The 13,409-nt window shown below is 32.9% G+C and overlaps 1 protein-coding gene across 1 annotated transcript in view; it reads left to right on the top strand.

The window, feature by feature from the left end:
- Window positions 1-521: 521 nt before the first annotated feature.
- LOC132759757 (transmembrane 9 superfamily member 2-like) overlaps window positions 522-13,409 on the top strand; it is a 28,051-nt gene continuing 15,163 nt past the window's right edge. Inside the window, exons 1-8 of the mRNA XM_060751585.1 lie at window positions 522-720; window positions 2,039-2,106; window positions 4,509-4,605; window positions 5,665-5,792; window positions 6,849-6,978; window positions 8,930-9,051; window positions 11,175-11,295; window positions 11,580-11,662. Coding sequence (XP_060607568.1) covers window positions 589-720; window positions 2,039-2,106; window positions 4,509-4,605; window positions 5,665-5,792; window positions 6,849-6,978; window positions 8,930-9,051; window positions 11,175-11,295; window positions 11,580-11,662 — 881 coding nt within the window. The 5' untranslated portion in view covers window positions 522-588. The remainder of the gene's footprint in view (window positions 721-2,038; window positions 2,107-4,508; window positions 4,606-5,664; window positions 5,793-6,848; window positions 6,979-8,929; window positions 9,052-11,174; window positions 11,296-11,579; window positions 11,663-13,409) is intronic.

The following is a 13,409-nucleotide window of genomic DNA, read 5'->3' on the forward strand; positions in this document are numbered from 1 at the left end:
AAATAGTCACAATTGTGCGACGATGCTCCAGAGGGGCCCAGCACATTACCCGGAAGAAGAAGAAGAAGTAATATTCTGAACAAACAAACAAATGTTTTCAACAGATTATTGCTTAAAGAGCATTATTTTCTGAAATATCTATCTTCTTTTCACAAGTTTAAAAATCTTAAAAGAACATCATGTTGTAAGAACTTTCATTTTTGCTCTTGTATTTAATGTTCAACCCTTTTTTGAACACTTACATAATTTGCATATAGCAAAGTATACCAAGACATGTTTAATTGTAGTGAGAAGGTTACATAGCGCATTTCCAGACCATTCTATTTGAAAGACCCTGTTTGGTTCTTGATAAAAAATAAACAGTGAAGATTCAAAGCTAGATAATATCCTATTTTATTAAACAATTCTCTAAAGAGTCTTTTTCATAACATGTCTCCTTCTCAGATTCGATGGTACGCAATTTGCATCGCACTGTACGGTATAAACACGGAGCATTACTCCGGTACGGAAAATACCATGTTAAGGTAAAAATAGAAACTTGGGATTTCCCAGAAAATACCCAAATACAAAACCAATAATAATAAAGATATGGCTGTTTTCTTATATCTAGCGCTATTGACGATATCAACTGTTATCCTACAGATTGAAGGATTTTACCTACCTGGTTTAGCACCCGTCTTATTTTGTTCCTCAAACGGAAATGATGATGATGATTGCCAGGTATTGTCTAAACAGCTAAACTGCTATATCAGTGTACTGTATAGTTCTTCCATAACTTTATATATGTCGCTTTCAATTTGACAGTAAAGTACTATAAACGTTAAAAAAACGTGTTCGCTGAAGTCTCTTTAGCTATGTCTATTGATAATTAAGAGACAAAAAGAGTCCTCTTAAGAATGTCCAAAACTTGAAAATTTGAAAATGTTGCACTAGAAAACGCAATCTTGAATGAGCTCAACCATCTACACCCCTAGCACCATGTAAGTAAAGTTTAACAGGAACAAGACAATGTACATCTCAAGACACTTAACCCCCCAAAATCAGTAAGAAGCCACCCCTCAATCTCTATTACTAAGTATTTCTGGAGTAAATACTGTATTTCAATAACAAATACATCTACATGTATACCTTATATAATTATTTTGTTGACTTTCAGAATTTTTTAACTGCTGGTAATTTTATGTATATTTTTAACAGTTAAACTTCATCTACATCCATATGTTAAACTGTCAAAGTTGACATTCTTTTACCTGTGCACAAGAAAAAGACAAAAGAGAAATGAAATAGTATAGACGGAATAAAGACACGGACACGGTTGCTAGAAAAAAGTAAAAAAGAAATGAAGTAGCAGAAAACAGTTGTACACAGTTACTTTTTAGTCATCTTGGCAAGACCAACCCAGCTTTTGTGGTGGTGCCCAGGTTTGAGACCCTGCTGGCATAGCTCAAGCCCAATTCAATGGCAGTACTTCATTACTGTGCATGAAAGTCCCATTTAGAAGAAATTCAAAAATTCTTTATTCAATATTTTTATTTTGTATTACTTCCAATTGGGATTTTTTCTTGTGGATTGGGAAAATAATATACTATTTTCAATTGGGACTATGACCAAATCTTGGCTGTTAAATAAGCAAAAAAATCCCTTTTAACGCAGTGTTTTTCACTTTTAATTATTTCACATTATTTTTTATGATCAGTGTTTAGTACCAACATCAACTAGACAACTGTAAGAAAAGAACATTCAATTTTCAAAGTTAATGATAAATTTGAAGGTGTTTAAAATTGAAATAAATGTTACATAAAATCATATATTTGAAATAGAAAAATATTAATTTTTTGTCCCACTCATTTGAATAATGTACAGTAACAAGTAGGCACAACCGTTCATTTTTCAACAAAATGAATGGTGTTCAGGGTCTGTTACAAATTGGCGTAAAATGTTTTATCCTATATAGAGGCAAAAAATTAAAACCTATGGAAAGGAACACAGATGGCACAGAGATTCAATAAAGTGTTTTTTTTTTCTTTTGCTATTTCAGATTGAGGTGCCAGTGTTCGTCAATAGACTTAACTCACTAAGAACTTTGATACCATATGAATATGATATGTAAGTTGCTATATAGTTATTTACTTTTTTTCTCCCCAATAACCCATCCCTCTTATATGCCTTATTGAAAAACAGGTCGTATTATAGTTTCCACCCTGGCGGGCAGGGGGTGGGCGGCAGCCACAATTTTATTCAGAGCATATCTCCTACACACATTGAGGAATTTTAATGAAATTTGTAGATATGTTCCCCACTATGAGAGGCTGTCTCTCGCACATGAACCAGGTCTCTAGGTCAAAGGTCAGGGTCATAAGAGGTCATTAAAAAACGCTTGTCTGGAGCAAAACTTCTATAAACATAGAGGGATTTCAATATAACTTGTCACAAATGTTCACCATTGTCCATGATAAATTTAGGTCCCTGCGACCAAGGTCAAGGTCACACATTGGGGTCAAAGTCCAGATAAAATTATGAAAATGTGTATTCAGACCTTTTAGTCATCATTTAATGAGGGATTGAAACACAAATGGTCATTATCATGAGTACAGGTGTGAAACATGTAATTTAGGTTAATATATGCAAGATCAAGGTCACTAGATATGATAAAATTAGAGATTTTGTCCAGAGCATATCTCCTACACATATTGAGGGATTTTAATGAAACTTCATAGAAATGTTCACCACTATGAAAAGCAGTGCTGTGCACATAAACCAGGTCTCTAGGTCAAAGGTCAAGTCACACTTACGTCATTGAAAATCATTTGTCCAGAGCAATACTTCTACATGGATCAAGGGATTTCAATATAACTTGACACAAATGTTCACAATTGTAAGGCAGAGTGTCACATGCAAAGTTCAAGTGCCTGTGGCCAAGGTCAAGGTCACACATAGGGTGCAGATAAAATTTGAAAATATGTATTCTGACCTTTTAGTCGTTATTTATTGAGGGATAGGAACACAAATGGTCATTATCATTACTACAGTTGTGAGCACATAATCCATGTCTCTGCTACCAAAGTCAAGGTCACATAGAGAGGTCAAAGTTTGTGTACGGGGACCATTTAGTCATAATTTGTTGATGGATTGAAACACAAATGATAACTATCATGACTTCAAGTGTGACACATATAATTTAGGTTAATATTATGGAGGTCAAGGTCACTAGAGATAATAAAATATCCAGATATCATTATGTCTTTTGTTATCCAGAAGTTATCCTCCTTATCCACAGAAACTAATATTGCTTAAATATTTGGCATATGTAGCATTACCTGAGGAGAATTGGCCCTGCATGAGGAATTACTTAGTTTTCATAGACTTACATAGGAAAACAGTTTTAAATCTTTTTTTTGTGAAACTTCATTTCCTAGAAGTTCGATATTTGGCATTTCCCATTGAACCTCTACAAAAGTAATATGAATCATGGCACTGATTTCCAAATGAACCTGCCCTCCTGGGGTCACTTATGTAACATTGTCTTATACAATCTTATAAAAATCTTTTCCTGGGACATATGGACAAAATTGTCCCTGCATTAAGGGTCACTAAGTTTTTCATAGGCTTTACATGAAAACTAATTTTGTGAAACTACATGACCCATAACTTTGCCTAGTGAACCTCTGCTTAAGTTATATGAATAATGGCCCTAGGGTCAAAAATAGACCTTCACCAGTCTGACCCATTGTCCTAATTCCTCATTGAAAAATGTTTATCTGTTCACAGGTAAGCCGTTAAAGGCAACCTGTGTTATCTTGTTTTTAAATGATTATGCCCATTTCTTAATGGTATTTTTCATAAAATGCTATTAGAGATTTACCTTCTCGTTTAGCTAAGCATTGCAAGTATTAGAATTTTCTAGTCACATAAAGATATGGAATGAATTGCATCAAAGAAGATTTAAAGTTACTTTAATTGTTCCCATAGCCAAACAGGCATCCATTACAGGTAGTTACCATAAGTGCATGCATACATTCTAAAAATGAGGTGAACATTTTGCAAAAATTATTGCTACTCCAATATATCAAACCTGATACACGAATGATATGTTGTAGACATGAGTTTTGATTTTATATCAGAATTGAAGGTTATTTGAGAACATTTTGTTGTCTATTCCATTCTATACACTGTTTTTGAAATATATTTGTTTGCATACAAAAAATTGTCATCTCAAAATTCAACTACATGAACTAGTTTATAAAACATCAGGCCTTACTAAACCGATGATTGAATATACAATTATAGACAAATCTATTAGTAGTCATTTGAACCAACCAGAATTTTTCCCCATTAAACGCATTAGAGGAGCTTAAAGTCCAGATTCTATTGTCCAAATTTCCTCTGGAACATTCATTGTGCATTTTTCCTTGCAATTCATTGTGCATTTTTTTCCTTGCAGGAAAGTTTTAATGTTCTTTTGACATATGTTTGTAATTTTTCATAGTCATTGTCTTTATATTATAAAGGTTTGATTTTTGTGGCTATGATGAATCACAGGCTGATCCTCAGATGAATTTAGGTCAAGTGGTATTTGGAGAGAGAATAAAACCATCTCTTTATAAGGTATGAATATTAACCTTCTGTACAAATATAGTGACAAATAAAAATAAGACTTTAAGAAAAGTTTTTATTTCAATTATTTCAATACTGTCTGTTGATTGTTGATTGATTGTAAAGGTCCTTATATTAATATTTTAATAATCTGCTGGAACCAAAAGTGTTCAGCTTTTACCACGAGTATAGAGCCTGGTTAGCACATGCAGTCTGATTACATATGCTACAGTTGGTAGAGACTACTTGAAATTTTTCATCTTCATATCCCCAGAAATGATAATGGACAGTTCCAAATAGGTAAGCTCAGGAGATACTGGTTATTACTGGTTAGTTATCAAAAAAGCAGGGTAGGTGGACTGACTGCCTAGATATGACCAAATATGTGTCGAAATCAGTTAAAACCTAGACAAGCCTAGTGACATTATGCCCATCTAAGGGTATATAGTGAGTGAATGGGTGAAGATCAAAATAAGTTTTCATTTTGCCATAATTCCTTTGAATGTAATAATTAAGTTCATAACAATAAATAACGCACATTATCCAAACGAAATTTCTGTTAATATCCATTAGAATTTACCTATAAAAAGAGTGGGGCAGTCTTTTTAAGTTTTAGGCAGATTTATGATTTTATCCTAAACATTTTCCAATATCAACTGTTGGTCAAAGACCATTTTGAGAGTCAATCTTTTGAAATATAAAGTCAATTCAGCTCAACTTGACTATGATTGAAAATATGAAATATTTTGACATTGTAAGTTTATATCTTTGTAGGTAAAAATGAATGAAAGTAAAAGTATATGAAAATTTCATATTTGTATTGTACTAAATAAAAGTAAAATGTACTTTGTAATTCATAGATTTATACTTTCTTCAGCCATTTGTTACCATTTGATACTGTGAGTGCACATGGGCTAAATTTTTTATATATAGATTAATGCATACCACATGGATATATCTTAAATTTGTTTAACATATGAATTTTGTGCATGCTATTTTTTTATCAGTTTTGTAGTACATTCTCTAATACAAACAGAATGCCGTAGTATTGAATATATGTTTCCGTTACAGTTTTATTTCAAAGAAGATCGTGTGTGTGAGAAAGTATGTGAGAAGAATTATTACCCTGGTAATAAAACCAGCCTAGTTAAGTTGAACATGATGAGGAAAATGATTGACCAGAACTATAATCTCCACTGGTATAATTGTTGTACTTTATTTTCATTTCTTTTGTCTTGTAAAAATTTGTAAGAATTTCAGGCAAGAAAATCACAAATCATTGAAGCAAGTAGTTTGCAATATTCAACTAACCCAAAGGTTTTTACAAACCCAAATGTGTTAGACTTTGAAAGTGGAAAGTAACGTCAAGAATAATGATAAAACATTGTTGTTTTATAATTTGGCCGCGTCATGACAAAACCAACATAGTGCGTTTGTGACCAACATGGATTCAGACCAGCCTGCACATCTGCGCAGTTTGATTAGGATCCATGCTGTTCGCTATTAGTTTCTCTACTTGTAATAGGGTTGGTAAGCCAACAGCATGTGTCCTGATCAGACTGCGCACTCATGGCTTGGTTCAATTTTCATTTCAGTGATTAAGAATAAATAAGTTGTTCCATTTGTAAGTCATTTCATTTTCAGAAAATAAGGTGAATGGCTGAAAATCTTCCACAGGCCTGTTGGTTGGACTAATGTTTTAGAAAACTTTAAGGGTTCAATTTAGATTTGAATTACTTTGGGTCAGTGGGCTGCTGCTAAGAATGTAGACATCATGTTACATTAGAAAAGTTATCTATTGTCCAAATAATTATGCCATTAAACATTTTATAACATGTTTGCATTGGGTATACAAAATATTAATTTTTATAATCTGCTAACGATAAGTAATATAAATAACTAACAGTATCTCCATTAGACATTGGTGGGTGAAGTTTTAATTTGCACAGTTTTAGACATAAATACTAAGGTACTTTATGTAGATTTTAAATGATTTATGCTAACTCAAATTATTGTATTTGTTTGCTTTTAAAATTTTCATAAAGCCAGATTCTGAAGAATTGTCAGCTTGATGGAAAAATAAATGTTTATTGCATGTATTTATCAATAACTTTACTGTTGATTTTGTGAAATTGTAATAAAATGAACTAAGATTGAAATAATCAGTTGACTATATTATAAATTATCCAACTCGTACCATAGACTTCTCATTTTTTATAGCTGATTTATTACAAAACAGTGCATGTTTATTTTAGGATTGTGGACAATATGCCGGTGACATATTGTTACGAGGTGGAAAGTGGAGGACAATATTGTACTAGCTCATTTCCAGTTGGTTGCTATGTTGCTAAGGACTTTGTACAGAAAGATTTTTGTGTAACCAGTGTAAGTAATAGTAGTAGTCGAAGGTCAATTTCACAAAGAACATAATAGACCTGGTTTTATAAGGCACTGTACTTTTTACAAAATGTTCAATTTCATTACAGCATCTGACCAGTTACTTGTTTGTCTGTCATTTTTATTATATGCCCGAAAGAATTTCGGGCATATTATGTTATTCCCCCTGGCATCTGTCCGTCTGTCTGTCTATCCGTACGAACCCAGAGGTACTTGTGTGATTTGGAGAACAATGGGTAACAGTAAATTCTCTTTGATCCTATTCATTCCGTTTTTACTTGTGTGTCTTTTTTTAAGCCTAGTGTGACTAAAACTGGCCAAAAAGATCAAAGGAAAAGTCACATAAGTACCATTTTGTGAGTACATCCGTCCCTCAGTCTGTCGTCTGCCTGTTAACAATTTGGTTTCCGGAGCATAACTTAACTTCCATTTGGCCCACAATATTCAAACTTCATAGGATGATTGTTCATATTGGGTAGAAGACCCCTATTGATTTTGGGGTCACAAGGTCAAAGGTCACTATTACCTTAAAACAAAAAACAGTTTCTGGAACATAACTTAAGTTCCATTTGGCCCACAGTGTTCAAACTTCATAGGATGATTGTCCATATTGGGTAGAAGACCCCTATTGATTTTGGGATTACAAGGTCAAAGGTCAAGGTCACTATTACTTTAAAACTGAAAACAGTTTCCGGAGCATAACTTAAGTTCCATGTGGCCCACAATATTCAAACTTCATAGGATGATTGTCCATATTGGGTAGAAGACCCCTATCGGTTTTGGGGTCAAAAGGTCAAAGGTCAAGGTCACTATATCTTTAAAACTGAAAACAGTTTCTGGAGCATAATTTAAGGTCTATTTTGCCCACAATATTCAAACTTCATATGATGATTGTCCATATTGGGTAGAAGACCCCTATTGATTTTGGGGTCACAAGGTCAAAGGTCAAGGTCACTATTACTTTAAAACTGAAAACAGTTTCCGGAGCATAACTTAAGGTCTATTTGGCCCACAATATTCAAACTTCATAGGATGATTGTCCATATTGGGTAGAAGACTCCTATTGATTTTGGGCCTCAAGGTCAATGGTCAAGGTCACTATTACTTTAAAACTGAAAACAGTTTCTAGAGCATAAATTAAGTTCCATTTGGCCCACAATATTCAAACTTTATTGGAGGATTGCTATTTGAAGGAGGTAATACTTTATTAAATTTATGTAATGTCTTACAAATGCTTCATCCTTAATAAAAAAAAAAACATTTTGGGGCATATAATGTTCTGCTAGCGGTGCTCTTGTTCATCAAGCATGCCAACAATTTTGTTTGTTAAATGATAATTTCATTTTGCGGACTTTTCTTATTTAGGTGACCTGGTCAAGCAGCTTATGTGATACCATATTGTCTTCCTCTACTGTATGTTTTTCTATATAGAAGACATGGTTATAACATGGAAATTTGAAAATGAAAATTAGGTTATTGTTTTTCAATATATACTGGATACTTTTATTTCCTCCATACGGGAGAGCATAACATGTTTACATAAGGCACAGTATGAAGTAATATCGAAACAAAAACATTTGAATATGAAAATATACACATGTGCACAAATATTATAGTGAATAAAGGTTAGAATTGTATAGGCTGCAGGATATTTGATATGCTAATTCAGATTTTGTCTATTAAAATTTTATAGTTAGATATGATTTTAACCATTTTTTATTTCCAATCATCTAACTGGTAAATAAAGTTGAAATATTTTGAAAATAGAACATATGCAGGAAACATAAAGGCTAGGTTGCTAGGTGTTTAGTCAAGTGTTCAGACCGATTATGATAAGCTTAGACGTTTGATTACACTCAAGTAAAATGAAATATGTTTGACGCTATAAACACAGGCCTGATTAAAATTGAGATGTATTTTCTATATTTTTTTATTTCAGGACACATTGTTCACAGAGCCCGACACACATTATTTCTTCAATCATATTGACTTTACCATAAAGTACCATCCATCTGCTGATGATAGTGGTAGAATTCTCTCTGTTTGGGCCACGCCCAAAAGGTATTTCATTTTGTAACCTTCAACTACTAAACTCTTTGATCATTATTAAATGGATTTTAATCTGGATTATAACAAATATATTGAAGTGACCTCATGCCCATTTGCGTGTAAATGGTATACAGGTCAAAGTTAAAAAATCACTAGGTTTTATGCCATAATTGTTTCCAATTTTATTGTCTAGTTCATGTGTATTAACAATAATCCTTGGAGTCACAGAAAATTCTATTACATATAACAATCTATTTTTACCAATAAAGCATCTGTGTTACTTCATCAAATCAGAGAGACATTTGTTTTCTAGGCAACACAGCAGTTAATAATGCACAGAGGTTTTATATATGAAAAAGTAAGCAACACCTTGGCATTTCCAGTGTGAATGCTCCTGCGCAATAATTGTGGTCCAATTCCCAGTAAATCAGTATACTTGCATACAATATGGAAAAAGTTGAAAAATTCTGTTTTTTTTATAAATTGACCTCAACATTGCTTACTGGTACTGAATTATATATAAAATGAGAAAGGTCTATGAATAATAGCAAGAAAAGTTGTTACATTTCTGGCCTATTAATAGTTAAAGTAAAACAGCAATATCAATAGGACAGGTTGCTGGACAGGTACATTACTGTCGTCTATCAAAGTTTTTTTTACCTGTCAATTGACAGGTTTTTATTTTATATGATTTGGGGGCAGACACTGCTAGAAAACCAGTATATGAGACAAAGAAAAAAACAACATACTCAAAAGCTTGTTTAATGGGCCACAGACAGAGACCATGTGTCAGCCTTTTTTGTGTCGTCTGCTACAAAGTTGCCACATAAAGGGATCACTGATCACTTTTATGTTGCCTGTCTGTCTGTCCAAGCAAACATTTAGTTACATATGAGGCTACAGGAACAATAAGTTATTGTACATTTTCTTTCATGTCATTAATTCTATAAGGCTTTTATGTGGCTATCTTCCTTTATGTGGCTAAAAAGAACAATAGAAATAAAATTGAGTAGCAATATTGCCTTGAAAGTCTGTTTGTCACAAAAAACGTCCAGACTACTCCTCACAAACTACTGGTACAATTTCATGCACACTTTACAGGAATGATCAGTACCAAAATTAGTTGTGCATAATCTTAGCAATTTCCAGTTCAATAAATTTGTCAGGGTTATTGCCCTTTTATTATTTTCATCTAATTTGGAATTTTACTGAATTGATCGGTACCTCAAGTGCTTGGGCAAACCTTACGATAATTTTTGGCTGACTTATGACCCTTAAATAAAAATTTAATTTTGGCACCATTAATGATTTTTGTGTAGCCTGCAACATGCTACAAAGTAGCTGCCATATATAGAGAACAAATTGTTCAACGCCCCTCAAAAGTGTGTGTAAGTAAGTTTATTTATACTCGGCGCCGGAATAACCATATGTCCAAGATTATAGCATCCTTGCCAGTCCACTACGGTAGTCTCATCGGGGACGTCTTTTTCAAGCAGAATCTTCCTGGTAGCCCATTCTTCGTTCGTTGGTGGTAAAGGAGACGACAATACTGTCAAGGCATCATGTTCCTTACTGACGATAACAAAAACGGCCTTCATTAGCGCCAACCCTCCAGAGTTAGTCACGGCAGGTCAAACAAATCACCTCTGGTATTTAAGATGACTTGACCTTGACCTGCCGTGTGCTTTCTCCGCGATGAGGGATTTGGAGAAGGCCCCCTTAAAACAACTGTTTAATTGGTTAAATACCCAGTCCATATACCTAAGTCATTTATTTGCTGAATTTTAAATAAATTTGCTGATATGTGGTATTTTGAGACAATGTGTGATGAGTCAAAACAAGTTTGTAGCTTATAGGTTAAGGTCATATTAAAACTTCAAAGGTAATATGTCAAAAAAGTAAATTGATGGTCTATGTGTCCATTGATTCGGTTATAATTTGATGGATATTGAAAGAAATAGGCATTTTGATAGTTAGATGTTTCATATCTATTTACTTTTTATAGTACCCATGTCTTCTTTGTTTGATTAACACCCCTCCCCCACCTCATCCTCTTTTGGTAAATGTAACATGCCAGTTGGCATTTATTAAGGAATGTATGATATTTCAGTCATAACTTTGTGTCTTTTCTTCAGCATTGCCTATAATCAGGATATTGATATTTGTCAAGATAATAACTTAAAAGCCATGGGCATCAGAAATGGCCATTTGATGAAGGAAACAACTATTACATATACTTACTCTGTCAGATGGGTTGTGAGTAACTATTTTTTGATATTTAAATGTATAAGTATTTAAGAATATTTACTGATCTGTTTAGATACAATATCATATGATATACGATAATTCATAATCTATATGCATGACTTTATATGCATGAAATTACAGTCATCAGGTGCTTGTCCATCTTTGAAATAAAGTACGGAGGGGCACTTGCGGTCTTCCTCCACTAGGAAAGTTGCAAAGTTGCCATTCGACTGAAACAGTTTGACTTAAAACCCAATCAAATTTAAAGTTACAGGATAAATTTTTATTGTCAGGCTGAGGAAAATATAAAGTGGGCATCAAGATGGGACTATATTCTAGAGGACTTTCCAGCCAATGAACATCTTCTATGGTTGAAGTAAGATTTTTGTTATATTTCTGTCTCATAACAATGTGCTTATTTTTTAAATGAATGAATTTTGTTTTTTGTCTAAAGATACTCTGTAAATTCACTTTTAATGTACAGTTATAATTAATTCACTTGTAATGTACAGTCACAATAAATTTACTTGTAATGTACAGTTATAATAAATTCATTATGATGAATTTACTTGTAATATCCAGTTATGATTAATTCATTTGTCAAGTACAGTCATGATAAATTCACTTGTAATGTACAGTTATGATGAATTCACTTGTAATGTACTGTTATGATTAATTCACTTGTAATGTACAGTTATAATGAATTCACTTGTAATGTACAGTTATAATGAATTTACTTGTTATGTACAGTTATGATGAATTCACTTTTAATGTACAGTTATAATGAAAGCACTTGTAATGTACAATAATGATGAATACACATGTAATGTACAGTTATAATGAATTCACTTATAATGTACAGTTATGATGAATTCACTGGTCATGTCCAGTTATGATGAAATCACTTGTAATGTACTGTTATAATGAATTAATTGATGACCATTACAATGTAAAAAGATTTTCTTGTTGTAATGTACAGTTTTAATAGTACTTAACTGCTATACTGTATTACCTCTTGGTGATTCACAGCTATACACAGCTGTATTACTTTGAGGTGACTTACAGCAGTAGTGTATTACTTTGAGGTGACTTACAGCAGTGTTTTACTTTGAGGTGACTTACAGCTGTATTATTTAGTGATTTACAGCTCTAATGTATAACCTTTTGGTTATTCACAGATGTAATGTATTACCTTAAGGTGACATACAGCTGTTTTTTTTTTACCTTTTGGTGAGTGACTGACTTACATCTGTAATGTATAACCTTCTTGTGACTTACAACTGTAATGTATAACTTTGAGATGACAAACAGCTGTTATGTATTACCTTGCTATGACTTACAGTTGTAATGTATTACCTTGTGGTGACTTAAAGCTGTAATGTATTACCTAAATGTGACTAACTGTTGTAATGTATTACCTTGAGGTTATTTATAGCATAGAAGAGCAGTGGATAAGATCCATAAGAACTGTAACCCTCCCTTCCTTAATATTGCAGTTATTGCCCTTTGTTCATTTTTAGATCAACTTTTTTTTAACCAAAAAAAAATAAAAATAGAGGTATTGTTCCAGTCATGTTGGCATTGCTGTAGATGTTGCCAGCAAACTTGAACCTTTATCATATTAAACTTTTAAGTTCATGGTGTATTGTCTTCATACTTTGCCGAAACAACCCTAGGCACAAGACCTTTAAGTAGACTAGACTAACCTTGACCTTTATTCATAAATTACATTGACCTTCGAGGTTAAATGTCTAAATTTTGCTTGTCTTTTTGCTGATTTTTGATTTAAGTTGCTTTAACTTTGTTATTTTTTAATGGATTGCCTTGAAATTTGAACACAACAATATGTTAGGATAGAACTTCATGTTAACCAGAGAGACCTTGACTTTCACTCATAAATGACCTTGACCTTGAAGGTCAGATTATGGAAATTGTCATTTTTTTTGCTGTAACTGGCTATTATTGAATGGACTTACTTCATATTATAACAGAACAATCTTTAGGATAAGACATCTATGAATATTAAGCTCAAATTGCCCTTGACATAAGAACCTTAACCCTCCCATTGAAGTTATTGTCCTTTGTTTATTTTTACACTTTGAACTTTGTCCAGGACATAACTT

The sequence above is a fragment of the Ruditapes philippinarum genome, unplaced genomic scaffold (assembly GCF_026571515.1).
Source record: "Ruditapes philippinarum isolate M1 unplaced genomic scaffold, ASM2657151v2 ctg38_1_1_1_1, whole genome shotgun sequence".
In the NCBI taxonomy this organism is placed as follows: domain Eukaryota; kingdom Metazoa; phylum Mollusca; class Bivalvia; order Venerida; family Veneridae; genus Ruditapes; species Ruditapes philippinarum.